Source organism: Gracilinanus agilis, chromosome 3, assembly GCF_016433145.1.
Source record: "Gracilinanus agilis isolate LMUSP501 chromosome 3, AgileGrace, whole genome shotgun sequence".
Classification (NCBI taxonomy): Eukaryota; Metazoa; Chordata; class Mammalia; order Didelphimorphia; family Didelphidae; genus Gracilinanus; species Gracilinanus agilis.
In genome coordinates, this window is record NC_058132.1 from 636,796,323 (window position 1) to 636,812,099 (window position 15,777).

Below are 15,777 nucleotides of genomic sequence, written 5' to 3' on the forward strand. Positions count from 1 at the left end.
AGAGGGAGAGAGGGAGAGAGAAAATGAGAGAGAGAGAGAGAGAGAGAGAGAGAGAGAGAGAGAGAGAGAAGGAAAGGAGGGAGAGGGAGAGAGAGAAGGAAAGGAAGGAGAGGGAGAGAGAGGGAGAGAGAGGGAGAGAGAGAATGAGAGAAGGAAAGGAGGGAGAGAGAGAAGGAAAGAAGGGAGAGGGAGAGAGGGAGAGAGAAAATGAGAGAGAGAGAGAAAGAGAGAGGGAGAATAACTGAGATATAGAGTACTTGAAGGTTTTCAGATCACTTTCATCATGAAGGTCCAGTTAGACATATACTCATCTGGATTATTGTTCCTTATTTTGCAGATGAAGAAACAGAGCGGAAAGAGGCTAAGTTACTTGTTCAAAAACATACGGCTCTTAAATATTATAGCTGACATTTGAACTCTAGTCTCTGGACTCTAGGTCCACTGCTCCTTCTTCTGTATCATGCTGTGTCCCTGACAAGATGTGGATGTTAAATATAACAGTAAGAACTCCTTCATTGCACTGCCACTGGGACCAGAAATTATCTTATAATTTAATATATATACATTACACACTAAATGTAAAATAGATCAGCTATGCTATATATTTATATAAATGCATACATGTGTATGCATATAGCATATACGTAATATACACATATAATAGTATTCTATATGAATATGTCTAATATGTATGTGTGTTGCACATATGTATATTCACACATGTGTATATACACAAAGATATACAAAATGTCCCAAAAACCTTTATGCAGTAAATTACATGAAGACTTTAGCGAAACCTTGTTTATCTTAAATTTATTCCCTCTGTGGCTGTTTTGTTTTGATCTTGACCTGTAATATAACTAAATTCATGTAATAACTAGTCACATTTTCTAGTAACTAGTAACAATAACTAATAACATTTCCTGTCAATATGGTGAAATAGGCTTTCATTTAATCAGGAAATCTTTGCTATTCAGTCCCCTCGGTCAGGCAGAATGATTAGATGGGAAGCACGCTGGCCCCGTATTCAGAGGATCTAGTTCAAATTCCTATTTCTTCAACTCACTCTGTTTGACTCTGGGCAAATCACCTAATCTCGCCGTATCTCATTTTCCTGCTTTGTAAAATGAGGGGGCTGGATGAGATGACCTCCAGGGTCCCTCTCAGCTCTTGATGCCAGGTTGCTAAAAAATTCGTTTCTCTCCATGCATACGGATAAGAGGGCTTTGCCAAGTAAAATATGACATACCTTCTGACAGTGGCAAAGGGGTAGTTCCATTCGCCACTCACATCAAGACATTTTGGACCTTTCAGTATGCTAAGAACCGATATAATGATACAGTAAAAAGCTCCCAAAAGTCCAATAGCAGCCGGCACCACTGAGGTGAGCATCTAGGGAAGGAATGTAAGCTTGTAAGTGATCCATGGCTTGTCAGCAGGTCTGGAAAAATTACATTTTGGATCTGGGAGTCAGGAAGAGAATACCTACCACACATCTTCTCCCACAATCCTTATAGCCGAAGCATCCACAACAGTCTTTTCCTTCCATTGCAACAAAGTAAAGGGAAGGTAAGAATACCTAATAAGGAAAGAAGCCAATCAGATATTAATTCTTCTCACAAGGCCTCATGTTGGTTCATTTAAATGCCATACAAGGAACATTTATTCTCTTTTCCTAAAGGCTGTAATTGCTAATAGCCAGGGAGAGTCAAAGTTGCCCAGCTTTGGTCTGGGGACTTGCTGGGGTGAGGGGGACCTCAAATGATCTCAGACAATTTTGTAAAACTCTGAAAAGGAAAAACTCTGTAGAGCAAATTCATTTCAAAATGGCTAAAATGGCACAAGGCACTCTGCTTTGGGAGAGAGAATAGAGTAGGTGAGAACTGGACAGGATGTCAAACCCCAAAGTTGTGAAATAAAAAACTAGCCATGGGTGAGTACAGAACTCCTGCTCTGCTCTCTGATTTGAGGAAGCATCTCACACATTATAAAATTTCCAACAAAGTTTTTGCTAAATAATTAAAACATCCTAGACCAGGGTTGGTGAACCTTTTCCCAGTTTGAGTCCCCAGAGGGCAAATTCAAGTTGTCTGTGAGCCCCCCTCCTATTACTGGAAAGGGTTGAAGGAGAAAGTGCTTGTTTTGAGCAGATGGACAGAGGGATGAAACATGCAAAAAAATGTACTGAAGCATTGGGAAGGGAGGGAACAGAGCAGCTCCCCGAGTGCCAGCTGTGCATGCGTGCCACGGCTTCACCAATGAGGTCCTAGGCTGAGCATAGAGTTCTATTATCAATTCTCTATGATGACTATGAGTAACTGTCCATTTGGAAAAAAATATCGTTTTGATTTGGAGGTTCCCAGTTTGGCACTCTCAAGGGTCAGTGCGATTAGTGAATAGAGAACCAGCTTCAAAGGCAAGAAGACTTTAGTTCAAATTCTACCTCTGATATAGATATGTGACTGTGTGACCCTGGGCAAATCCCTTCACTTCTAAATGCTCTAGGTTTCTCCGACTATAACTTGTGTCAGATCATTCTCATCATTCTCTTAAATGATCTCCTGACTTCTCTTGATAATAACTCAGTATTATAGTACTTAAAAGATGTACAAATCATTTTTCTTCTAAAAGATTATAAATTGCAGAGAAGGTGCTAATCTTTATCTAGTAAAGGGAGTTTTCTGACTTTGAAGTTCCTCACGCTAATGAAATCATAGGTCTAGGTCCTATCCCTGACCATGATCTAGGTCAGTGGTTCCAAAACTTTTTTTGGCCTACCACCCCCTTTCCAGAAAAAATATTACTTGGCGCCCCCTGGAAATTATGAAACTATTTATTGAACTCAGAATAGAATGTAATACAAAAAAGGTATGGCCATCACCGGCTCCGTGGATCACTGCAGTACCTACCAGGGGGCGGTAGTGCCCACTTTGGGAATCACCGATCTAGGTAATATTTAGGGGATCAATGGATCACCTAAAAAAACTGTTATGAAGCCAATTTCATTCCTTCACATCTATCTAGCGAGTATTTATTCAGTCCGTATTTCTAGAGAACAGAGAATGAAACCCACTACTTCCTCATAATGAAAAGTGGGAGATATCTGTTTTTTAGAACCAATTGCTACATCAATAATTAGACAAACCATTTTTCTTTGCTACAAGGGGAAGGGGGGGTTCTAAGTGGGAAGGGCTGAAAGAAAATGAAGAAATGATTGTTGTAAAAATAAATCATCAGTAAAATAATTCACATATATTAAGTTACCCTTCTATGTGCCAGGCAAGGAGAATAAAAAGAATCTATCATCAACAATCATTTATCAAGAGCTTACTGTGTACGAGGTATTGCCCTAAATGCTAAAGATATAAAGGTAAAAAGTTCCTGCCTTCAAAGAACTCCCATTCAAGTGGGGGAAATGGCATGTAAATAATTAGGTCCATGCAAGACTTGTACTGAGTAGATGGAAGGAATTTTCAGAGGAGAAGATGGGAACAGCTGGGAAGGATCAGGAAAGGGGAAACAAAACTGTCCTCCCTGAAGGAGTGTATGTGTAGGGAGGAAGACAAGTACACAGGTACTGAAATATAAGGCATAGAGCAAAAGAGGCAATTTAAATTTAAAGTTAATTTTGCCAGCTCTCAGAATCATAGGTCTCCAGCTGAAAGGAGGCCCCCAAACTCACCTGTTCTTTTCATACTCAAGAAAACTGAGCTCTAAGGAAGTTAAATGGCTTGCTTAAGGATACAAATTTGAACTCAACTCCTCTGACATCAAATTCAAGATTCTTTCCAGTGTGGACAACTTATTAGAATGAAATATTTTTTTAAATTATATATGTATACATAATATATATAATATAATAAACAAGCAAATATATATGTATGTATGTGTGTGTATGTATATGTATGTATGTATGTATATATGTATGTATATATATTCTTTGGGGGTAGCCAAGTGGTTCAGTATTTAGAGAACCAATCCTGGGAATGGAAAGTCTTGGGTTCAAATCCAACCTCAGACACTTCCTAGCTGTTACGCTGGGCAAGGCTCTTGACCCCCATTGCCTAGCCCTTACCGCACTTCTGCTTTGGAACCAAATGCACAGTGAATCTAAGATGGAAGGTTCAGGTTGTTAAATAAATGAATGAATGAATGAATGTTTTGCCTGATCAATAATCAATAACCTTATATGTTTATAAGGTCACATTGCTTTGAGAAATTAATTTTTTAATGTCCATTCAAAGTATGTTTTTAAAGTTTTAAACCTAAGTTGAGTCTAAGGCAGGGATCAAGCCAACACTTGAGTTTCCCCGAGGTAGCATTCCATCACCATCCAATTAATTTTAAAAAATGCAAAATACATAGACAACCAAGCTTGGCTCCAGACACTGATCTAAGATCCAGCGCTGCCTGTGGGGTTCTTCTAGACCTTTCTCCAGGCATATCCGTCCTCATTAACTTATCCTGAAGCTCCACAATTCAAGGCTTTTATAAAATTCAAGGCAATATAGCCCATAATTATATCTCTCAGCCTTTAACAGATCAAACCGAAGTCAGTTTACTGACACTGGGATACAAGGTACAGAACTAGCCTAACTCCATTCAGCAAAGCTGTGGAGAAAGCAGACCCTCAGAAACACTGAAGCCATAGCTCAGCTAAAGTCAGAGCCGTAGCCCATGTCTCCCCTGAGGTTTCAGCTCCCTCCACATTGTGCCTTGCTGGATGTTCTTACAAAGCTTACTGAAGCAAGCATTCTCTGGGAACCTGGGTTAGATGGTTACATATTGACCGGTTGATTTATCATCCTATAGAGAACGATGTCTAGATTCGATGAGGTAAACCAGATCCATTGGGTTGCAATGTAAATCATTAATTTGTCATTGTGTATGTGAAAAGTTTGCCTAATCCCTCAGACTCTCTATAAGACAGAATCCATAATCGAGAAACCTTGCCTTGAAAGTCACCAGCTTTCTCAGTCCTCCCAATCCCCATTTTGTTCTCTCTTATTTTCTTCTATTTCCTTTACCCTGCCCTGAGGATCCCGGGAAAAATTTGGCCAGGAGGACTAGTCAAACCTCCTCCCTCACACGTCCTCAGGCTAAAAGTTAAATGCGGTCAGGTCCGGGAAACTCTGGATCGCCAGCAATCTGATTATAGGACCACATTCCTATTTCCTAGCCCTGAAAGTCAAGCCACTTTCGACTCTTTGGTTAATTTCCAGGAAACGCGCGAGATCCGGAAGGGCAGGCTAGCCAAGGGTGTAAATGGACACCTCACGAATGCCACTTGCCTGGATCCCACACGATGCGCTTCTTAGCATCTTTTTTTAAGAATTTTCTTTCTGAAAGGAGTTTTTGAGAGGAACTCTAGAATAACAACTTGGCCTGAAAACCGAGGCTTTTGGAAATATCGCCTCCAAAGAGAGGTGGAGAGAAAAGTAGCCAATTGGAACTCAGTTCTACTTACCATCAGCCCGCCTCCTACAATTCCCGGCAACCAATGGACGAAGACAGTCAGCTGGCCTTCAGTGAGATACTTTGGATCCCAATCGGGAAAAAACGCGAGAATGTTGAGGGTGACACACGTTAAGGAGAGGGACATTAAGATGGTCCCGATGAACTCGGCACATTTGGTGTAGCACATACCGCCTGCTGGGTCTGGCGTCCAGCCTGGAGCTCCCCGCCAAATCAGAAGAGTGGGTGACTGCCTGAGGATGAGGGAAATAAAAGGCTCACAGTCCAGGTCTGCAAAAGTTCTTAAATTTACGCACAATTCTTAGTCACTGAGTGGGTGAAGGTTTCATGCTTTCCTTGGTCCCGCTCGCAGCTTCCACCGGAGCAGGAGGAGGAGGAGGGGGGGGGGAGGAAGAGGAGGAGGAGGAGGAGGAAGGGGAGATGGCAGTGGCCGGCCTACACCTGAAATCAGTTTAGTAGACAAACGGAACTAGGGGCGGGGATGAGAGAGGGAGCTCGCTTCAGGACTTGGACGCTGTCATGCCGAAAAACAGCAAGAGAATATGATGGATCTTCCACAATGAGTTCAAACATGGGACCTTGTAAAGAAAGATCTTACTGGAAACAGAAGGGGTATGTATGTGTGTGAGAAAAGCCCTTAGCCACTTCAAACTGGCATGGGATTTACAAAGGAAAACACTCCGAAAGACAACCAAACTGCCTTCCGTTGTATCAAGTTCCTTATTGCTTTCTGGGGATTTTCCAATTTGGGGGAGCTTTTGTGCTCTCTTTTTTAGCTCGGACTTTATTTGTAGCCCAAAAAAAGTCAATTGAGCTCTCTGTGGCTATTTCCTCACCTATTATTATTTTCGTGTAACATGAAGCTTACCCTACTACACTTCTAACCAGGGTGCTGAGAGGACCTTTCTGTAAGCAAGAGTTGTGCTTCAGAAATGGGCCACATAAAATCATCTTGCCAGAGTCTTTAAGGGTTATTTAAAGTTAATAGGATCATAGAATTAGGGCCACAAGGGAGCTCAATGGCCTCAAAGATCACCACCCCATTTTATAGATGACAAAACTGAGGCCAAAGCAGTAATTTACTCAAAGTCACACAAGAAGTAGGCAGAGGCTACAGGATCTGAACCAATGTCCTCTGGCTTCAGAGTTATTGCTCTTTTCCATTGTATTATGCTTATTATCCAAATTATTTAAAGGAAGTTTTTTTATTTTTATTTTTTAAAAACCTTAATCTTAATACTGTGTATTAATCCCAAGGCACAAGAGAGGTAAAGAAAAGTTAGACAAGGAGGGTTAAGTTTCTTGCCAAGAATCACTCAGCTAGGAAGTATCTGAGACCAGAATTGAACTTAGGACTCCTCATCTCTAGGTCTGGTTCTCAATCCATTCAGCCATCTAGCTGCCCCCATGAAGTGTTATTTAAAGGTATTCTTGGAAGTTAATGAAATACTTTTAAAAATTCAGAGCTTCTCCCTAAAACAGACCCCTTCCTTTTTTTTTTTTTTTTTTTATCAATATTGTTTCATTAGCAAGCATAGGAGAATGGATCTAAAGCTTCAAGGGACCACTGAGACACTGTTGTCCATGCCTAGAATGCTTTCCCTCCTCACTCAAATCTTGCTCCATCTTCCTTAAAGTCCCAGCTAAAATCCCCCTTCTCCAGTATCTTTCCCAACACCTCTTAATTCTAGCTCCTTCTCTCTGTTAATCACTTCTTATTTATCTTATATAGAGCTTGTTTGGGATTTTTGTTTGCCTGTTATCTCCATTAGACTATGAGTTCCTTGCCTTTCGTCTTTCTTTCTATCTCAGGTACTTAGCATAGCACCTAGAATGTAGTAGGTGTTTAATAAAACACTCATTAACTAGGGTCAGCTAGGTAGCACAGGTGGATAAAGAGCTAGGTCTGAAATTGGAAAGGACTTGGGTTGAAATATAACCTCAGATACTTCCTAGCTCCGTGACCCTGTAAAAGTCAATGAACCCCAAATGCCTATTTCTTACTCCTCTTCTGTCTTAGAATTGATACTAAGAAAGAAGGTAAAAATTAAAAAAAAATTCAGTAACTGACTGACAGGAGTGGGCTAGAGCTGGTTCCTACTTTTGGTTTGGCCATTTACAATTAGGAAATGCAGGGTTTTGTTTGTTGTGGTTTTTTATTCTCTAAAATTAAGAAAATGACAAAGAAAATGTTAATAGTACAGATTAAAATGTGTGTCACGTTTAAAATTTTTTTCCTGGTTATTAAACCTTTACCAGCATGTGATTTCATAGAGACCTTTTAATCCAACCCCTTTTAATTTACAGAGGAGCAACTGAGGGACAGAGGTGGCCCAAGATAGTCAGTAGCAGAGACAGGATTTCAAACCCAAGTCCTTTACTTACTAATCTAGCTTTCTCTCCACTATTTCCCATGATTCCAAAATACTGAAGTTGAAGGTCACTGAGAAGAGAATGGAGAGAGATGTTGAGAGCAGCGGTTACAAGCAGTAATCCAAGAAGGAAATCTGGTTTTGGAGTCAGATGATCTGGAATAATGCTAGTTTTTCTCTTTACCCATGAGCCGGTGAGCAAGTCATCTTACCCGCTAAGTCTTGAATGAAATAAGGTTCCTTTCAGCTCTATGATCCTAGATACTACTGGAGAGAATACTTACATCAACAAAATGGCAGATCCATCCAGGCATTAGAGTTATTTAAAGGAAGTTTATCACAAAATATCAATAATTACCTTGAATGTCTCTTGTACAAATCAGGTTTTCATATTGAAGAATTGCTAATAGGGACTTGTTTCAATAGTTCAATCTGTATAACATGTCAGGTAAGGGCATCTGTTACCAAAGGACGGCAGAGCTGTAACCAAGAGTTTTTGTGTAAGGGGAAAATATCACAGTACAGCCCTCATTTGGTAAAGTAGGGGTAGGAGATGGTGGGATATTGCTCAGTAGTGGAAGGATGTAGGGGAGAATAAGATGAGGCAGGAGCATAGTTTACCCAACCTGCCATTTGACATCTTCTTATTTTAACTATTCTCTTTTTTAAACTAACAAAAAGCTGCAAGTGCTATCAATGTCTTCTAAATTAAGAGCTCTCTGAATTTGGTTTTCTTAGAGGACCATCCTTATTGCCCTGTTCTAGTAATACCTCTCGTGTGTGGATAAAATTTTATATTTTCTTTAAACTTTTGTCCTATCTTTCCTCATGCCTTTAAACAGCTCAAAAGACACAGATTATCTGAAGTTCCACTAATATATTCTTACTCCAACATGGTTCCATGACCTCAAAATCAAAAAGAAATCAGGGGAAAAGGAAGCATATTAAATGTAGAATGGAACTTTTTAAAGATGGTTTGTCCTGGAATAACCATTTCCCCAAAATTCATTTTGTGTTTATTTAACCAAAAGGATCTGCTGTTGTATAGAAGTAGCTATATTTTATACTGGTTGATTCAGTAGTTTAGGTAATGAAAAAAAAATCAGATTCAAAGTGTTGAGTTCCAGGTTGACCAGTTCAGTTTACTCTGTTCCATGGTCTCAGTTTTGGTTCCTAACTCTAGTTAGGATTATACCTTGACTAGTCATTTTTTGAATATGTAAAATTAGTCACAGAGTGGAGTAGGCAAGAGAGTATGAATATGTAATATGTCCCCTCTAGAAAATGCCAATCCAAGAATCAAAAGACCAGATTTAGTTCCCAATAAGTAAAATGCCAGTGAATGCATGTTAGCTTAAGTTTAAAATTTTTGAGGAGGACATGAGCTTTTCAAAGGTAGCTTTCTAAGCCTAACATCTTATGTATTTGCTGAGTTCACAAAGTCAATTATGGAGCTTTTCCCAATGGAGATCATATGAAAATTATTGTTATGTCATGGTAAGCTCAAGGAAGGAATTGCTTGGTTGATGTCTGAGTAACATGGCATCACTTTGGAACAAGTTCATGGGAAAGAGTGTAAAAAGGGAATTCAGGAAAAATGAGGAAGAGAAATGAAGGCAATGCAAAGCAAAATTGGTCAAATGGAAAAAGAAGTTCAAAAATCCAGTGAAGAAAAGGAGATTAAATGAGCTTCAGGAAGAAAAAGACAATAAAACTATACTAGTGTGGGACAGACCTCAACTTTCTCCTCTCTGGTCTAGGTAAATCAAACCAAAAGATAAACAAGAAGGAAGTTAAGGAAGTGGATGAAATTTTGGAAAAGTTAGATTTAATAGATCTTGGGAGAAAACTAAATGGGAACAGAATGAATATATCTTTTTTTCAGCAGTATATGGCACCTACATAAAAATAGACCATGTATTAGAACATAAAAGCTTCACAACCAAATGAAGAAAAGCAGTAATAATAAATGTATACTTTTCAGATCATAATGCAATAAAATTAAAATATTAAAGGTCTATAGGAAGAAAAATAAAATATTAATTGGAAACTAATCTTAATTCTTTGAAAAAGAGGATGGTCAAAGAACAAATTATAGAAACAATCAATAATTTCATTAAAGAGAATGACAATGAGGAGATAATATATCTAAATTTATGGGATTCAGCCAAAGTAGTACTTGGGGAAATTTATATCTCTAAAGGCTTACATCAATAAAATAGAGAAAAACAGATGAATTTAGCCTACAATGAAAAAAAAAAACTAGAAAAAGAACAAATTAAAAATTCCCAATTAAAGACTAAAATTGGAAGTCCTAAAAATCAAAGGATAAATTAGTAAAATTGAAAGCAAAAGAACCATTTAATTAATAAATAAGATTAGAAGTTGATTTTATGAAAAATATAAATAAAATATAGTACATTGATTAATCAAAAAAAGGAAAGAAGAAAGTCAAGCATCAAAAATGAAAAAGATCATATTTACTAACAACAAAGAGAAAATTAAAGCCATCATTAGGAACTATTTCACCCAATCATATACCAATAAATCTGACAATCTAAGTAAAACTGATGAATATTTACAAAAATATAAAGCTCAGATTAACAAAAGAGGAAATAGGATATTTAAATAGTCTTATCTCAGAAAAAGAAATTGTGCAAGCCACCAATGAACTACCTCTGAAAAAAAACCCCAGTGCCAGATGGATTCATGATTGAATTCTATCAAACATTTGAAGAACAATTAATCCCAATAATATATGGTACTGGCTAAGAAATGGAATGATGAATCAATGGAATAGATTAGAAATACAATCTCCAGGGGTAAATGACCTTAGCAAACTAGTGTGTTAAAAACTCAGAGTCTAGCTTTTGGGATAAGAACTCACTCTGACAAAAATCTCAGAAAAGTGGAAAACAGTATGGTAGAAACTAGGTATAGAGCAGCATTGGCAAAGGTTTTTAAGTTGACTTACTCAGACTGCAATTTCAAGTTGCCTTTGAGCCCCCTGCATTACCCCAAAGAATGGAGGGAGGAAATACTCACTTTGGGCAGCTGGACAGAGGGGCGGAGTATTCAAAAATTGTCCCTGGGCACTGGGAAGAGGGGGGAACTATCAGGTGATGATGACAAACATTTGTGGGGCATCAAACCAGGGTGAGAAAAATGACTCTGGGATTACAGGAGGGCCAAACTGACAGAGAGACACACAGAAATCTCTTACTGAGCAATGACAAAGTTTAATGATTTGGGGTACACAATTTATAGGGAAATTGATTTGCAGGGACAATGTTTAGTAATGATTTACAAGATGGAGACAATGGATTTAGATGACCTCAGTGGTTCTGAACAGAGTTTTCTATAGGTGATAATTCAATATGTCAATGTGTAACCATCTGGTCAATTTTGTCATAGAATTCTGGCACCGGTGATTTCTTGGAGGAACATCTGGTGATAGGGAAAAGTTTTTCTCGTATTGGGGGAGGAAAACTGCATGTCTGACTACTTCTAGGTTATGGCTGTGATTTTACTGGGACCTATTCTCACTACTGGGGGCTATATCTGCTACTTTTTCATTTAAATTAAACAAAAGAAAGCAAGGTAAGTGAGTGTCTGATTTGTATGAATTATGTAAGGCTAGAAAGCTAAAGTCTATTTTGCTAAAGTTCTATTTACTTGGAAATGGAGCTTTTGAAATTTCATTTTTTACTAGGGCCTTTTTTTCAGAGTGTGTCTCGGAATATGCTGTGTGTGTTGTCCTTAGTGTTTTGTCATAGGCAGACATTTCTCCACTGCTTTAGGATAGAAGCTAAGATGACTTTTACTCAGTGGTCTTTTTTGGCCTCAAATCAGGTGGTCTAATCCTAGGGTTACTAAGACTGCCTCCCTCATGAGGCATTTCCTTTGAACTTTTTACATAGCCTTAGTTGGATTGTCAGGCTTGCTATGGACTTCATTGAGACTCGAGGTCCTTTTGCCTTTATGACAAGCATCACCTATCACAGCTTAGGAGAGCTACTCTTATTACACCTGATTCTGTTAGCATCCAATTCTTTGTTCAATAAGTCAAGTAAATATTAACATCTTTCCTTATGAGTCAAATTTCTTTAATTTCCAAGTGTCCATGCTTTTATGCTGCTATGGATTGTATTCTGTTATGGGGTAACATACTAGGGTTTGGCATGTATCTTTTCTTCCTAATCAAATCTGCAATAAATGTTTGGTGTAAGATGTTTGTGTTAAGTCTTGCTAAGTGTGGATCTATTATGCTGTACTATCTTCCAGTGAAACAAGGGTGAGGGGAGATTTGAGCTAGTAGAAGGGGAAATACACTTTGAAAACTTACGTTTGATACAGAAATAATTATGCATAATATTAGGATACAAGGCTGTACATCATCATAAGTTACATTTTTCAAAGTAGCTGAACCACAACAATAGTAATAATTGGGCTGGGATTAATAGTTAAGATTAATCAGATTTAGGGAGGCTTGTCACCTCCAGGGATTGTTCTGCCATGCAAACTGTCCTTTTGGCTTGTCTCCAAATCATGGGCTTTAGTGACTTGGGGCTTTGGAGCAATCATCTGTATTTTTTCATATCCGGCTTATTCCTGAATGGTTCTCTGCTGTGGGTATTTATTTCCTGTGTAAATAAAAACAAAACCTCGACCCCCACATTTTAATTCTGTTTTTTTTTTTTGTTTTTGTTTTTGTTTGTTTTTTTGCTGTTTGTTTGTGTTTGTAAATAGGCTACTCCAACTCATGTTCAGTGAATATACAAATGAATTAATTTACAAGAGATTCATTGTAACTCCAATTGAAACAAAAACTTGGGGGTGGGGGAGTCTCTTAAGTAAGTAGTGGAACACATTTGATGGCTATACACATTCAAATTTCTGGGGCTTCAATTATCATTTGACTTTGCTTTGATTATACCAATTTACTTTGAAAGGAAAAGGCAGGGAAAGGATTATAACACTGATTGACTTCAGGTAAGAATTGGGACCTGATTCAAAACTCAAAATTACTACTAGTTGCAATTCCAAAAGCATTTACCTTAAACAGCAAATTTTACCGGTTGCAGCTTGGAGCTGAAAAATTTCCAAGATTTACATATACAATGAAAATTTTTCATTTCTCAGGTCATGATAGCCAATTTTTCTTTCCAATAATGTTCCAGTTTTTTTCTGTTTCAATACTCACTAACAATGCTTAAGCTATCTGGCAAATCTTCCCAATTTATACAGTAAAAAAGGTTAACAATTTTGTTGGGAGTTAAATTTCCACTAACATTATCTTGATTAATGATGGCTGGTGCAACAGGAGTTTGTTAGTGACTTGGAAGAGAATCAACAATATCCTAACATAACTTTTTTTTGTGCATTGTCATAACCAATTTACCTTAAACTTTTGGTTCACAATACAAATCATATATCATTTCAGGTAAACATGATCAATTTCTAACAAACTGCATCTACACAGTTGTTTACAATTAAACACATATTTTCAGGTTTTTTTTTTTGCTTTTTTTTAAATTTTTTTTTATTTTAAACCCTTAACTTCTGTGTATTGACTTTATAGGTGGAAGATTGGTAAGGGTAGGCAATGGGGGTCAAGTGACTTGCCCAGGGTCACACAGCTGGGAAGTGGCTGAGGCCAGATTTGAACCTAGGACCTCCCGTCTCTAGGACTGGCTCTCAATCCACTGAGCTACCCAGCTGCCCCCATATTTTCAGTTTTTATAGAATAAGGTACATATTTTGGTAACACTCAATATACAGCAATTTTGTCAAAAATCCAAAACTTGCCACTGCTTAGGTTGCAGTTGTATTTTCCATACCATATCAAAATTCAATGAGGCTGCTAATTAACACCTTAGCTTTTCAATTTACTATGAGGCAGGGGTTAATAGGTTTGTAGGAAGTTTTAAGTCTTTTGCAATATTATCTAAAAGATGTCCTGATTGTGATTTATTTCGGCTTCATTTCATATGTTGCTTGGGAAATTAGGAAAAATCTTTTTTTATTATTAGCAACCTTGTTTTTCTAATTCTCTTTTGCTATTTAGATTATTGTGCTTGCAAAATGTGCATGTTTTAACTTTGAAATTAAATTGCTTTCAGTGATTTAAAACTTCAGAACTTTCAAATGGATACCTCAAGATGTTTTTACATAATCCATTACATTTCATCAATTATATTCTGATATAAAATTTGTTGTATATATTTTTGCACTAGATTTTTTACTCCTTGCCTCCTCTTTTCCCTTATAACAAACAGAGGAGAAGTAATTACACTTAATTGTTTACAATAAATAGTCTTATTCCAAGTACTACATGATTTCTGGGCTGGTCAGATTTTTCTAATCAAATGCATTATTCATTTGTACTGTTTGCATATCTAAATTGTACGTCTATCCTTATCCAATTCAGGTGAAAAATAATTTTCTTTGCAGTATAGCTGTATACATACTTCATTTTTACACATAATTACCCATTGACAATTTATATTTTAAATCATATTAATCTTTAATTGCATTTCACAATAACAGATTAATATTTGAACTTTTAAAAATATCTTTAATTTTTACATTTTTATTTCAATTCACTTAATCAAATAGCCTTTTACTAAGATTCAATAGATGTTAATTTTTGCCTTCCGTAATATTTTTCGAAATAAAGATAACCACTTAAATTGAACCAACTTTTTGTATAGCATGTATCATCTTTTCTAACTTTGAAATTTAACGAAATGGTAATTTTGGAAATTTTTGAAAAATTAGAAAACTTTAGCAAATTTCTAAACCATTTTTCTTTGTATTAACTATCTCTTTTTTTCTATATTTCTTTTTAATTTTCACAAGTAAACCTGAAATGTTTAATTTAAACCAATTTTTAATTTAAATAAATTCCTTTTTAAATATTTTACAATATTTTACTTCTTTTACCATTTAAATTAGAAATACCTGTGATTTCTCCCTTTTTAATTTTAAATTTTTTTATTCCAATTGTGGTAAATTAGGGAAATCTGCATTTTTGAACAATATTATTGGTGTTACAAAGTTGATATTAACTTCTTATTCATTTTTACACTTTACAGAGCTTGAGTTGGCACAAGTTTCTTAAGCAAGTACATACTTGAGTGGTCACTGTAGCTGTCTGAGTCAGTGTTTTACAGGTAGCAGTCTACATACTCTGTTCTTATACATAATTACATTTTAACAAATTGCATGTTAATCCTTAGATCATGAATTTCTTCTTATACACTGCTCATACTTTTAAAGTAGTTTTTGTATCCTAATCAAGTTCAATGCTGTTAAATTTCCAATTTTTAATATACCAAATTCTTAATGCACATATCATTTTTATATTTCCAAATTTTGAAACCCTAATGTAAATATATTTTGCCTATTGCATAATAGTATATGTTTTAAATTAACAATTTAACATGTTCGTGTCTACCCAAATTTTAGATCATACAAAATCTTCATATTACATTTCATCTTTTAATAAGTTGATATTAAATTCTCATATACTTGATACTCATTTTTTGCAATTCTCAAATTCAGTTTTGTAAGGATGAGATTTGTGCAAGGGTGATGAAACAAAAGGAGCCAGAGAAGGCAATTGACAGTTGCTGACAGTTGAGACCAGAGAGGATTCTGGGAATCTCCCTGAGGAGGAGGAGAGAAGAGAGGTTGTCCGGCAGAGGACTGTGAGGAGAGAAGAGGAGGACATCCCAGCTCCAATCCAGTCCTGAGGGCTTCCTGAGGATCTTTCTTTGGAAACTGAAACCCTGATTCCCTGGTCAAAGCCATCCCATCGCATCTCACCCATTCAAGACTTCAACCATCAAGTCAGCTAAGTTTGGACTACATTTTGGGAGCGATCTCTTAGTCTCCTTCTTCCATTACCTAGTCTTGCTGAGAGATC

General features: G+C 37.0%; 1 protein-coding gene and 1 long non-coding RNA gene across 2 annotated transcripts in view; one reads left to right on the forward strand and one right to left on the reverse strand.

Annotated features, from left to right (window-relative positions):
* Positions 1-5,760, reverse strand: part of TM4SF1 (transmembrane 4 L six family member 1) — an 82,062-nt gene extending 76,302 nt beyond the window's left edge. The window contains exons 1-3 of the mRNA XM_044669469.1: positions 5,468-5,760; positions 1,490-1,579; positions 1,250-1,392 (exon numbers count right to left, since the gene is read on the reverse strand). Coding sequence (XP_044525404.1) covers positions 1,250-1,392; positions 1,490-1,579; positions 5,468-5,644 — 410 coding nt within the window. The 5' untranslated portion in view covers positions 5,645-5,760. The remainder of the gene's footprint in view (positions 1-1,249; positions 1,393-1,489; positions 1,580-5,467) is intronic.
* Positions 5,761-5,957: 197 nt separating this feature from the next.
* On the forward strand, positions 5,958-15,453 carry LOC123240203. The gene is made up of 3 exons (XR_006505765.1): positions 5,958-6,087; positions 14,945-15,022; positions 15,414-15,453. It is a non-coding gene; the product is annotated as an uncharacterized LOC123240203 (long non-coding RNA).
* Positions 15,454-15,777: the final 324 nt, after the last annotated feature.